The following is a 12,414-nucleotide window of genomic DNA, read 5'->3' on the forward strand; positions in this document are numbered from 1 at the left end:
GCTATTTAATGGCTTTTGTGGTGGCGGCACGGGGGATTTCTTTGCGCAGTTGAGCTTCTGCTTCTGTCTCTTCTTTGCAACATATTGACATCTGACTGCCCTGTGCTGTTCAGTTAAATCCTCTTCCAGCGCTTCATCAGCTGCTGCATGCACTGGAATGATCTAAAGCACCGACAGCCCCGCCGACGAACCACTGCAAACAACCCCGCGATTTGATTGCGTTGCATCGCATCGCATCGCCTGTACATTAATTCTTCATCCTATCAACATCCGCAAGCATCTACGCCTTGCTTATCCTGTTTGCTTGTACCCTCTAATACATCTTTATCTTCGCCATCATCATCATGGCCTCTGGACACAATGTTCGTAGCAGTCCTTCTCTTTTCTCCATGTCTTATCCTTCGGAACCCTCAACTAACTCACAATCTCGCCAGGATCCGAAGCTGCTCTACTCGGTCGAGGGCATCAAGGCTTACCACATTGCAAATGGCACCGAGCAGTCTCTAACGCCCTCAGGGCCCCAGACCCTATCGCTGCTCATGGTGCCAACCTCGTCTGGCTTTGCTGAAATCGGCAACGGAGAGCAAGACTTCTATCTTCACCTTCATCTCCCCCCCGAGCTCGATCTCCCACTTCCCGCGACCACGCAAATCTACCACCAGCCCCCCAGCAGCTATCTGATTCCGCGATGGGATCTCGGCCCCGGCAACGGCGCATTCACACGCCTAGAATTCCCCGTCGTCGGAAGCAGGCCTGGCGTGCAGGAGGACGTCGACACCTTTGAGACCATTCTTGCGCAGTGCACCGCATTCCTCGAGAGAGCGCCAGCTCCCCCTCCGGAAAAGCCCCGCAGACCTAGCGAACGCAAACCATCTGATGCTGCCAGAGCAAAGGCAAGAGAGGCTGGCAGAGATGAACCACCCGCTTACAACCCGGCCAACTTTGAGCCCGGTGAAGGTTATGCCCAGGGCAGCCATAGCTCGCACGTTGCCGGACGCATCGTGTTGGTTGACGAAGAGGATGGCAGCGTTATGGGAGAGCTGAGCGACGGCTTCAATGTGGTCGAAGACGGTGCCATCAAACCCGGCTCCAAAGGTAAGCATATTTTCCTGTCATCCCCCAAAGTCCGCTGTTGCCAGAAGCTCACATATTTCGTCCACAGAACCCGTCGAAATTATTCTTCCCGCCGATGGCAGCCACAACATCTCCGTTCAGCCCGCCTACGACTACATCGAAGATACTATGCACCCCGCATACAGAACATCAACTATTGTCTCGTCAGCATCGAAGGCATCACGGCTGCTCATCACCACGTCCGACTATGTCGCAAAAGTGATGCAGAACCAAGCCGACAACTTGACCAAGAGCATGAAGCCTGCTGCAAAGCCGATGACATTCGCCCCCACGACTCACGAACATATACGCCGTATCAACCAATATTCCACCAAGGTTGCCACCTTGTCGGCCCAGACCATTGGTTCCATCAATCAGTTTGCTCAGAATTTCGGTGCTGGCATGTCCAAGCGCAAGGATGGCCGGGCTCGAGGATACGATAAGGAGGGTAATGTTATCGAGACTTACAAGCCGGGCGTGCTCAACAAGAGCTTGATGGCCTTCAACACGGTCGTCGACGGCATGGAGCATGCTGGACGGACTTTGCTTACCGGCACGACATCGAGCATGTCGACGGTCGTTGGCCACCGCTGGGGCCCTGAGGCGGGTGAGCTGTCCAGAAACCTTGGAGCCGGGTTCAAAAACGTCGGACTCGTTTACATCGACGTTACCGGTGTTTCTCGTCGCGCCATTCTCAAGAGCGTTGCCAAGGGCATGGTTGTCGGCAAGGTCAAGGGAGGCGGTCAAATCATTGTCGGCGGCGACAACGGGTCCGACGCAGCCCTTGTCTCTGGAGGCAATGGTAACGGCCACGGCAACGGCAGTGGAAGAGGCAACGGCAACGGCAACGGCAATGGGAGAGGTAACGGAAATGGCAATAGCAAAGGCAATGGCAATGGCGATTCCAGCACAATACACAACACATACGGCGGCGAAATCAATATCCCAGGGAGCAATGATTGGGACGCAAAAGGGGTTAGGGAGGGGAAGAAGCCGGCCTGGTGATGTGTCTGAGTGTGTTGGAGGATGTGTATGACTGGTGATGTACATTGATACCACTGATATGAGTGATGACCACCTACCTAGTAGTGCATTTCGAATGTTATTTTGTAATATGATATAAGCAAATACGATTTTTGACATGTTGGGACCATCAAGAGTTGCTGCTCTCATGATTGATTGATACTTGCGACAACTTGCCATGAACTTTGCGCCAAAGAATGAGGATCACGTGCGCACGCGGACAGGCGATGACGGCACAATTCCACCAGCTCTAGATAGCTTCTAGAACTATCAGTTTAACCAAACGCGTCAAAGAGGCGCTTTTCCTCTCCCACCAACGTCCTCTCCTTCGCCATGCAAAAATCACGGATTCTCCGGCTCTGAACGAATAATACTGAGCTTCAAATTCCGAAACTCACCGCCTGCGATGTCAATTCGCAGCTCGAATGCTTCGTTTGCTTGACCCTCGTCCTCCTTGACCCCACCAACTGCACCGTGTCCCGCGATCCAAAAGATTGGCGGCAAAACAACCAATGTGCCGATTCGAGCTCCTGGGCGTCGTTATTCTTATCGTTCAGCGCATCAGCGACTCGCTCAAGGCCAGAAAAGCCAGCAAGAGGTCCGTCACCAGCACGGAATGCTCGACCTCTCATAGCTCTGACGCCTGACCCTGACTTTTCGCATCTCCCAGATCTTTGCAGCCCGAGCCATGCTCCACGAAATCCTCCTCTCTCTCTCGGGGCATCCGTCGCCTCTCCTCCGAGCCGGAGCTGCCGACTCGAGCCCGGTGTCCGGCGTCACGCCTTCGGAACGCCAGCTACTAGCCTCGGCGGCGCATCTCAGCGACATCCACATCAAGCTCATCAAGTACGCCGGCCAGACTGCGGGTTCTCACCCGTCGCCGATATGCAGGGCCGTGGGCACGGCGATACAGTCGATCCACCTGTCTGCCTTTCAGCGCAAGATATTGGAGGTAGAGGAGAGCATACTGAAGGAGGACCCGGAGCTAGTGGGCGAATACAACATCGTACCTCTGACGGCTGTGATGGGAGAGTTTACGCAATGGACGAGGCGCTTTGAATGGCTCTGGGATATTGTTCAGTTCATGATGCTCAAAGATGAAAAGGGTCCCTGTCGCGGTTCTCAAATCATGAACCGCCTGCGGACTGAGCTGCAGAGCGGTTATCGGGACGTTGAAGAGGCGGCGATGAGCTTGGTAACGGTGGCAGAGACTGCATGGCTGAAACAGGTGTCGGCTTGGGTTCTTTATGGGAGACTGCCGAACCTAGGAGGCAACGACTTTTTTATCCAAAAGGTGGACGGGACTGCCGAGTACATCTATGAACCAGAACTTCTGCCGGGATTCGTCACACCAGCTACAGCGACATCGATGCTCTTCATCGGCAAATCACTCAATCACACGCGTGTCCGAGCAACAGTCGATTCGGGCATGGGAGGATTAGATCATCTCTCGACAAAACTCCAAGAGCTGGCCAGTCTGTCTTTCCCCGTCAACGGCGCAACATTCGCGAGAACCATCGTTTCCATTCGACTATCACTTTCACAAAATACCCTCCAAAAGATCTTACCCACAGCCAAAGTCATCGAGACATTGCAGCTGCTCCGAGAATTCTTCCTGCTGGGGAGGGGAGAGTTTGCCATGGCCTTGACGCAGGAGGCAGACGACAGGATCCGAAATCGCTGGAGAAGAGCCGGCAATCTAGCGCATGAGAGCAAAGACGGCGTGAAAAACGTTACCGTCAAAGACGGAGAAGTCTCTGCCGTTTTGGCAAGGACCTGGGCCGTCCTGGTAGCCATGCAGCGGAACCAAGTAGAAGAAGACGAGCTGCTAGAACTCGCAAGAGATTTACTTCGGCTACACCTCACCAAGGCCAGCCTCACGCCCGTCAACGTCAGTCCAGGCCTCAATGCCGAGGAAGCCAAGCTGCTCGCCTCATCACCCTTTCGAAATTTACTATTTTCAACGCCCGTCACCCTGTCCATTCAGCTGCCATCCCCCCTCGACATGGTCATCTCACCCTCCGACCTCCAACTCTACTCCTGCATTAACTCTTACCTCATGTCCATGCGTCGAGCCCACATCCGCCTCACCGACCTATGGAAAATCACTTCTCTACGACGACATCATCCTGCACCCCGTGGAGCAACCGAATACGCTGGCATCCTCCGAGAGCGGTGGTCAGCCCGATCAGCAGCCCTCCGAAGCTCCTGGACAACCGCCAGCGCAGCCATCTTCTTCCTCGGCGAAACAGAGGCATACTTTCAAACAGAAATCGTCGAGGGTCTCTGGGAAGGCTTCCTCACCTGGTTAACAGGAAAAGAACGACGGCGAGAGGGCGGTCGCTCCGGCGCCGCAACGCCAGCCGCACACTCTGCCAAGCACAGCACAGCGACGATGGACTGGAGACCCAGCTCCTCCAGCAACGCCGCGAATCCAAACGACGTATCTAAAATCCTCGCTCGTCCTGCTCCTGATCCGCAAACCCTCACTACAGCACACTCTCTGTATCTTCGTACGCTTGTTCACCGTCTGCTTCTTACACAACCCACCTTCACGAACCTCCTCTACACGCTTCTCAACCACATCGACCATCTCGTCACGCATATTCAGAGACTACACTCCATATTCACCTCCATCGACCTCGAGACCGACGCCGGCGTGCTCGACTCCTCCACCGATCTCAATCGCGAAGAACAGCATACTATGGCGCTCATACGGGGCGTAGAGGACAAGATCCAGCGGGGCATAGAAGACGTCATTGCTGCGCTGCGGGCGCTCGAAGGCGACGTCGAGTTTCTCGCGCGGTGGGAGGGCCTTGATGGCACGGAGGATGGGCATGAGGAGTACGGCGATGGGGAGAAGTATGTTCCTGTGAGGGTTGGAGGGATTAATCGTCTATTGATGAAGCTGGACTTTGGAACGTGGATTACAACTCAGGGAGAGTATATATAGAAAGAAGTATGTGGTTTATTCATCTTGGAGACTGGCGTCATCTCGTTAGGTATTGGTTATTATGCTAGGCGTTGTAGTAGTATTCTCATATCAAATTCACTCAATAGAAGGACACAAAAAAAGAAGCCATCAAAATGGAGCCAAATGATTTCATTCTCAATTCATGGGGGCCCAAAAAAAGATCAAAATGATCCCAGCCAATCTATCTATGTGTGCCTTATTTATATACGCTATATCCAAATGCCGTCATATCAAAGTCATATCCAAATCCATATCCCAAAAAGAAACAGTGCAACAATCTCTCGGCGCTCAAATAATCGCAAAGGGGGAGTTTGTGATTAAAAGTGAAGAAGAAGGAGAAAAAAAAGCAAAAAGAGTTCCCAAGCGCCAGCAATGTATATGTGTATGTAAATGTATCCCGTTATATATCCCTTTCCCATGCAAATTATGCAAATCCCTTTTTTTGTTCTCTCGCTCGTCGTCATGAAGGTTGCGCTTCATGTTCAAAAGTCACCTCAAAATTCCAATTTCAAATTCCAAAAAAATGCAGACGCTCGCTAATGTCATGACATGTTCATAAAAAAATCCTTTTATCTTTCCGGTCGTGATGTGTTATACAAAGGAAAATGCAAGACAAATGAAAGGTCAAATGAGTGTGAGGTAGAGACTGGACGGATGAGTGCGTCCCATCGCTTTATTCTATAGTGTTTCGTAAGTCGTGTTTCATGATATTGTGATATTGTGGTTTGTGTTTATGTGTGTTTGTCGTGTTATTCAAGATTTTCTGAGTCGTATAGAGTTTGTTGTGTTTTTATAGAATGCGATGTGTCTGTGTCTGTGTCTGTTTCTGTGTTTATAAGAAAAAATCTGTCGATGTGGTTTGCAATGGCACGCTTTAATAAGCCAGGACAGTGTGTCCCCTGAGGTTTCGCAGTGGGCCAAGCGCATGGGCTTTGTTCAATAGGCCGTGGACAAGAGCCTTTGTTCGGGGCTGTGGGACCGAAACAGTGATATTCTTGCTCACAACGGCGGTAGAAGGAGCGGTGGTGGCTGTGGCAGTCGCTCCAGGAGCCGTGTGAGGCCGAGCTGGGGTGACGGGACGGGTGTAAGTGCCAGCCTTCTTAGCCGGAGGCCAGCGGCTGAGAATGGAGTCGTCAACAACAGCAATGAGGCCGGTAGCGATGATGACACTAGAAATCAGGTTAGAAACAGCAAGATGTATGTAGTAGGAGGGCAATAACTTACTCAGCTACGTCAGTAAGAGCCTCAATGATAGAGCTGTCGTTGATCCACATGTAGCAGGGGGGAATCCAGTTGCCCGCAGCCTGGTCAGCCTCGACCTGGTTTGGGGCCCGGCCTTCCGGGGTAATAACCGCCACAGGCTCCGTCTCCTTGTCACGAATCAGATGGAACGCGGCCTTTCCAAGCGCCTTGTCCATAACACGGCGCCAGGCGTAGGTGTGTCCCCACCACTGAAAGTCGTACTGCTTGCCTGGGCGACGCACAATGTCCACGCGGGCGTAGTTGCTGAACTCCAGCTTGAGCGTGTTGAGCGGGATGGGTCGGGCCGAGGGGAGCTTGGGCTCGTCCGAGTCGGAACCAGCCACATCCTCAGAGTAGATGGAGCCGCCGCAGCCCCAAGAGTTGTTGCTGCCGATTGAAGGGCGACGAGGGTTGGGAGTAGTAGCCATAGCAGCAGCCTTTTCGGCAGAGGCGCCGCTAGATCGGCGGAATGAGGTCTTGACCGAGCGCAGGGCACTGGTGACGGAGCGTGAGAGCGAGGATGAGGAAGAGGTTGCTGGTCGCTCAAGGAGGGGATTGGCACCCTTGGAGTTGCAAACCTCGCGGCCAGAGTCGCGGCAGTATCGTCGCAGGGAGAATTCTCGCTTGGCAAGATCATGCATGCGCAGATGGAAGAGCTGGATGGCAACAGCACGGCGACGACGGGATGAGTTATCCGGCACAATGGCGTCGACGCGGAGGTTCATGTTACCATCGGCGGTTCGATCGTCATGTCGGATAGTCAGACGGTCCATTGACGGGAAGAGATGCGCAAACGTCTCGGGATCTGAAGATCGGACTGAGATTTCGGGCACTGGCATGCAGTTGTATGGAGGCAGCGTAGAAGGAGGAATACCCGATACGGCGCAGTTGTCTCCCTCAGCATCCTTCTTGTCACTGTCCGAGTCGTGGTGAGACTCTGAAGACCTGTCGTCTGAGTAGGCAGAGTCGTATGTGTAGACGGATGAAGACGAGTCTGAACCAGTGTCAACGATGGATTGGGGCAGGTCTTCCCAAGTATCGCGCTCCCAGGTATCCCTCGATGAGTGACGAGAGTCGTCGTAGTAGGAACCAGACACGTAGCTGGAAGTCTGATCGTGTTGACGACTTGACGCATAGTAGCGACTTGAAGCTGTTGTGGAATTCCTACTACGAGCCATGCTAGAGGCCGTAGTCCTGCTAGCCCTTGACGCCGCGCGAGCCTGTCGCCTTGAAGGGACGGCCATTGCTGTTAATAGCTGAGCGATAAAGGGTTTGAAGTAGCTGGATTGAGAATTGATAAAGGTTGTTATCAAAGTGTCTTTGTCTGATGTAAAGTGGTTGTAGTTGTTGATGTGTTATATAAGACAGAGGTAGGTGTAGGTGTTAGTGAATTGGGGTCTTGTCCTTGGTGAGAGTCGGTGTCGGTTTATATCAAGAGCACAAACTAATGACAAATGCGACGGCGACCCAATCATGCAATTGTGCACATAAGCTGCAAGCTCTATCGAGTTTTCGGAATGTAGACGGCAAGGGACGTCATTAGAGTGCAGAATGCGTGTGTTTTGGTCAAAGTAAAAGTGCTATATCGAGCTATAGAGTCGAGAGTCTTCCAAGCGTAAGATCATGATCGCACCCGTGGTGTGATATATGTGCAAAGACTCGACCCCCTCCGTTATGTCATCTCACACTTCGGATGCGCCAGTCACTCGTGCATTCTAGCGGATCTATTAGGCGGCAAGCCACTCTCGACTCTTTACTGTGTTCGGCATGCAGGCCTTTGGGCCAAATGAGAGATACAGCAAGGCATGCAAGCCCAGAGGAGGGAACAAAACATGGAGGTGGTTAATGGGACAGGGGCGTGTGAACCGGGTAGAGTCCAAGTGCCCGCCGGGGGCTGTGTGTAAGGCCAGTGGCCCAATACCGGCTTGCTGGCAAAATACGGGGGAGTGTGCGCTTGGTCAAGCACCAGCAAGGAGAAGAGCAGAATTTTCACTCCAAACAGAGGCTCCAATTCGCCCTGGCCTGTGGGCAACGGGTCCAAGAAGGGGCCTGGGCAGTGAAGGGGACGCCAGCGCAATGGGCCGCAGCCGCAAAGTCGACAGCCGCGTGTTCAAGTCTAATGGAAGACCCTAGCTCGCGCATATCGATGGATCCCCCTCCTCTGTAAGTCGGCCTCTAGGCTTCTCTTTTCGCTCCAGTGTCCAATGGCGGCCGCGGCTGCACGATGCAGGAGCTTAGAGCCTTGGGTTTTGGGCTCTCAGAGACCTGCAACTCCTGGAAAACCAACATCCCCAAGGGCCGTCCGGACATGGCACATCTGCATCAAAGACCGAGTTGAGTGCATGTTTCCCCTCTTACATGCCGTACAAAGAATAGCCCGGGGAGCTGTTTCGGCGCATCGTAAAGAAAGAGATGGAGCCTGTGGTTGGGGTAAATCATTTTTGCTTCGTTCGCGATGTCCATCCCTGTTGCCGCGGCGCTTTCTAGGACCTCTCAGAGCCCACCACCCTGAGATGCGTCCACAGCGTTCTGACACATATGAGATCGATGACACCATAGTGCTCCGCCAGTGTTGGTTGGAGCAGCTGTATCATGTATGCGAGGCGTCAGCAGCGATATGCTATGCCGAGAAATAAAATTTTATCCATGCTGTTTCATTTATTCTGCATTTTTTTCAATGGTTTATTCCCATGCCATTTCTCCTTTGGCCTTGGCTTGCTCGCCCGATGTCCCTGTAGCATTTTGCTGCTTGTCGTTTCCGATAGTGCCCGGTTCGCGAGTAACAATACCTGTAACCCCCGGTTGGCTTCCCGCTCTGCTACGTGGCGAGCAACCGACCACGATGGAGATGGAGATGGAGAGGACTTCAGCTACCAGCTCGTAACTCTCACCTGTCCCATACGCTAGTTCGTCTGCGCAGATGATGAAATTGACGAAGAAACAAAGGAGAAGTCGCAAGATGCTCTCCTCGCTTTCGGCCATGTACTGCGCAAATCTTGGGCTCTCACCGTCGGCAAACCCCATATGGCCGCTGAATGACCATGTGCAAAGCCCAAAGATTCATCATCGCCTGGAGGATCGGTGCAGTCATGGTCGACTTGACAAGGCCATGATAGTGGTCCCAGCTGTAAGCCAACAGTCCCTGGCCCTGTCTGAGACACCAGGCTCTACTCGTACAAGTACAGTACGCGCAACAGCGCACGAGACAGCGCCCCAAGAGAGTCACACGTCCTTGCCAGCCTCTCGGTACCGGGAGCGCCGCCTCACTGAAAATAGCACTGCTGCGTATACATGGTACGAGTACTGTAATCGTACACTGATAGTCGGCACCATCGCTAGCCAGCGCCCGCCTCTGTCTCCTTGTCCCCCCTCTCTCCAACGCTTCGCTCTCTCTCGTGATGACAGAGACCTGTTCCCCTGGACACCTGGTGCTTGGCGCTGGATCTGCCAGTGGGCGCTTGGGTGGCACCAGAGTGAACAAGTCACCGCCGGAGCGGCGCTCTAAACCCAGGCTGGCTGCTACCGAAATGCGCTGGCAGGCTGATTGGACGAGAGCCCAAAGGATAAGAAGCTTGCCGTTGACACATCAGCAGTTTGTGGCTGCAGCTAGATGGATTGAGCGAACAGCAAATCCGCATCGGTACGATCGATGGGGCCGCCATGGCTGCCCAACCTTCAGGCAAAGACTGCCAGGCCACTCGCTCGCTTGAGCGTGTCTCTCGGAAAATAGCAAGCACCCTTGGCTTGGCTTGGGACATGTGCATTATTCGTCCCCGTGTGGTGTTTGTTGTCTCTTCCTCATTCATCACTGGCGGATGACACGCACGAGGCCCAACAATGCAGATTTCGATTTGCATTTGCACTGTGGTCTAAGATGCATGCATTTGCGGCTGCATAATTCTTCGACCTACGAGTCACCGTATCATTGGCCTGCCTGCTCGGGAAGAAGATGAGAGAAAAAACGAGCATCCATCAGGGTAGCATTCTATATCGCGAAATAATCACCAATGGCAATGGGCAATTGGCTTTTCCTGATGCTGAGCAGTAATCAGGCCCTCAGCCTTGCCTATCACAAGCTTGCAAAAAATCTGCGATGCTGCGCGGTTGCTTTTATCCTCTGCCGGCCTCATTCGCCCGTCATTTTGCGCAAGAATCAGTTGATTGAGCTGCACAGGAGCCAATGCAGGCATTCCCAATGCTGATGTCCCCCCATTGATTATCGTACAAGAGAGAAATGTAACGGCATGAAGGGCTCGGATACGTCCAGCTGCCAGCCCGCCGCCACCAGCGACGACGAGGACATTATCCAGGTGAATATCCAGTTGGCTCGATAAGAGCGACGAGAGTTGCATCAATAGCCTGTGGTGCCAGCGTGGTGTGTGTCGGCCATCCATTCGTCCATTTCACGCCACTTGCGAGTCGTGCCTTGGACACGAGCTGGCCGGCAGACGATGCGACGGCTTGGCCTTTAGCCCGCCAGGCTCTGCGCTTTTCGTCCAATCCTTCCAGGCAATAGTCCAGTAGGTATTCCCGCTGTGCTGAGATAATCGACAGCAGCCAGCACCAGAGCATAGAAATTGGCCACCGCGTGACGCTCTCGTAAAGACATACCGAGGTCTGTCATGGCTTTGGCTTTGGATTCATGTCGCGGCATGTACGGCAAGCTTCTTTTCTTTTTTTGCCTCTTCTTTTCACCGCGATTTGCCACCAAATGGATCAAGCATAAGTCGTCTGCCATCAGCCGTTTTTGATAGACCTCATGTGGGGGACATGGCTTTCAGAGTCCAACCACACACGCACCCCGCATAATTACATGTTGCACTGCAGGGAGGGGGAAGACAGATGACCTCGCGATAATGCCGTCTATCGAGTCGTTTTAGAGACCGAGGACGGCAGAGAACTTGGATTTCGCCTGCCATGTGTACACGACCGGTAGCGAGATGGAGTGGTAATAATTAATTGTACGAGACACGCAGAGAAGTGAGAAGTGAGGAGAGGAAAAGAAGAAGATGCAGGCGACAGAATCAGGAGATTGAGCAATATGCAGTGCATGGAGGTTGCAGCTTCCCTAGGTATCAATTGCTGCTGCCATGCCCGATGGTTATCGATAGCAACTTTGGGCCTCGGTCAGTGATGTCACAGGTGAGGCAGCAAAGTGCAGGTACACGTACATGAGATGGGGAAGGCGAGAGCAGGGAGAAAGGAGGAAATGATGGGACAGCACAAGTAACGAGTACCTCCTACGATTTGCGTGTAATCGTGTGATGATCCATCCAATCGCCCGTCTCCTAATTTAGCACTGCAACTGACGGTTTGCTTCTAGAACACGGAACGGAACCATTCATTCATTCCATCATTCACTGTGGACTGACTATTGGATTCAACGTTTCCTCGATTACGGAGCTCTCATACAGTACAGGGGCTACAACTACAACCACGGGAAGCAGCATCGATGGCGGCTCCGAGAACCTGGACGGACATGGAGTGCTGCTCAACAACTGCCAGACACCGACGACGCTGTTGACTCGTAGCATGTGCTTGTATGTATGTACTACCTTACCTTACCTTGCTGTATGTATCACCCAGACATGATATGCCGTCTTTCGGATAGCCGCATTGCCTTGTTCCCTCACTCACATGCTGGTGGTGCTCGTGTTAGTGCTTGTGTCACCTTGGTTCCGCGCCCTCGTGCTCCCTCGTGCTCCCTCGTGCTCCCTCGTGCTCCCTCGTGCTCCTGCTCCTTGCTTCATGCTTCATGCTCTCATGCTCATGCGGGCATCTTACAAGCTAGTATCACCGTACATACTCGACGTCCACTCAAACACGCGACAAGCTGCCATTGGCCAGTCTGTGAGCCTCTGCAACGCTATTTTCAGGTACCAGGCTTCAATCTCGACACCCGATTCGCCTCTACGTCCGGAATAATATTCCCCCCTGGCCGCCACCTCCGAACCCCTACACCGTCTAATCGCTGTCTCTCTTTGCAAACTCCCCGCTATCGGCCGCGATACTCCACGATGCTCCACGATGCTCCACGATTCGGAAACCCAAGGCCCAAGCCA

At 53.1% G+C, this 12,414-nt stretch overlaps 5 protein-coding genes across 5 annotated transcripts; 4 read left to right on the top strand and 1 right to left on the bottom strand.

Moving 5' to 3' along the window:
• Positions 1-31: 31 nt before the first annotated feature.
• On the top strand, positions 32-2,270 carry V8C40DRAFT_244289 (senescence-associated protein-domain-containing protein). Its single transcript, XM_083215620.1, has 3 exons — positions 32-362; positions 435-1,095; positions 1,163-2,270. Exons 1-3 carry the CDS (start codon positions 345-347, stop codon positions 2,116-2,118), a joined length of 1,635 nt encoding a protein of 544 aa, XP_083073735.1. The 5' UTR covers positions 32-344; the 3' UTR covers positions 2,119-2,270.
• Positions 2,271-2,417: 147 nt separating this feature from the next.
• V8C40DRAFT_244290 (Spc98 family-domain-containing protein) lies at positions 2,418-5,228 on the top strand. The gene is made up of 2 exons (XM_083215621.1): positions 2,418-2,734; positions 2,807-5,228. The coding sequence occupies exon 2, from the start codon at positions 2,825-2,827 to the stop codon at positions 5,087-5,089; it is 2,265 nt and encodes a 754-aa protein (XP_083073736.1). The 5' UTR covers positions 2,418-2,734; positions 2,807-2,824; the 3' UTR covers positions 5,090-5,228.
• Positions 5,229-5,780: 552 nt separating this feature from the next.
• Positions 5,781-8,189, bottom strand: V8C40DRAFT_215925 (uncharacterized protein). Its single transcript, XM_083212167.1, has 2 exons — positions 6,335-8,189; positions 5,781-6,279 (listed from the first exon to the last, which is right to left on the bottom strand). Exons 1-2 carry the CDS (start codon positions 7,594-7,596, stop codon positions 5,985-5,987), a joined length of 1,557 nt encoding a protein of 518 aa, XP_083073737.1. The 5' UTR covers positions 7,597-8,189; the 3' UTR covers positions 5,781-5,984.
• On the top strand, positions 7,938-9,002 carry V8C40DRAFT_244296 (uncharacterized protein). Its single transcript, XM_083215622.1, has one exon. It carries the CDS (start codon positions 8,557-8,559, stop codon positions 8,986-8,988), a length of 432 nt encoding a protein of 143 aa, XP_083073738.1. The 5' UTR covers positions 7,938-8,556; the 3' UTR covers positions 8,989-9,002.
• Positions 9,003-9,130: 128 nt separating this feature from the next.
• Positions 9,131-10,105, top strand: V8C40DRAFT_215904 (uncharacterized protein). Its single transcript, XM_083212166.1, has one exon. The coding sequence runs from the start codon at positions 9,273-9,275 to the stop codon at positions 9,855-9,857; it is 585 nt and encodes a 194-aa protein (XP_083073739.1). The 5' UTR covers positions 9,131-9,272; the 3' UTR covers positions 9,858-10,105.
• Positions 10,106-12,414: the final 2,309 nt, after the last annotated feature.

This window comes from Trichoderma camerunense (genome assembly GCF_050948025.1).
Source record: "Trichoderma camerunense strain CBS 138272 chromosome Unknown V8C40scaffold_8, whole genome shotgun sequence".
Lineage (NCBI taxonomy): Eukaryota > Fungi > Ascomycota > Sordariomycetes > Hypocreales > Hypocreaceae > Trichoderma > Trichoderma camerunense.

Bases quoted from the DNA above. Each gene is read 5' to 3' on its own strand.
- V8C40DRAFT_244289 (XM_083215620.1), top strand. The intron at 1,096-1,162 runs GTAAGCATATTT...TTTCGTCCACAG, and splicing joins CATCAAACCCGGCTCCAAAG to AACCCGTCGAAATTATTCTT.
- V8C40DRAFT_244290 (XM_083215621.1), top strand. From the start codon at position 2,825: ATGCTCCACGAAATCCTCCTCTCTCTCTCGGGGCATCCGTCGCCTCTC.
- V8C40DRAFT_215925 (XM_083212167.1), bottom strand. From the start codon at position 7,596: ATGGCCGTCCCTTCAAGGCGACAGGCTCGCGCGGCGTCAAGGGCTAGC. The intron at 6,280-6,334 runs GTAAGTTATTGC...CCTGATTTCTAG, and splicing joins GCTCTTACTGACGTAGCTGA to TGTCATCATCGCTACCGGCC.
- V8C40DRAFT_244296 (XM_083215622.1), top strand. From the start codon at position 8,557: ATGGCGGCCGCGGCTGCACGATGCAGGAGCTTAGAGCCTTGGGTTTTG.
- V8C40DRAFT_215904 (XM_083212166.1), top strand. From the start codon at position 9,273: ATGATGAAATTGACGAAGAAACAAAGGAGAAGTCGCAAGATGCTCTCC.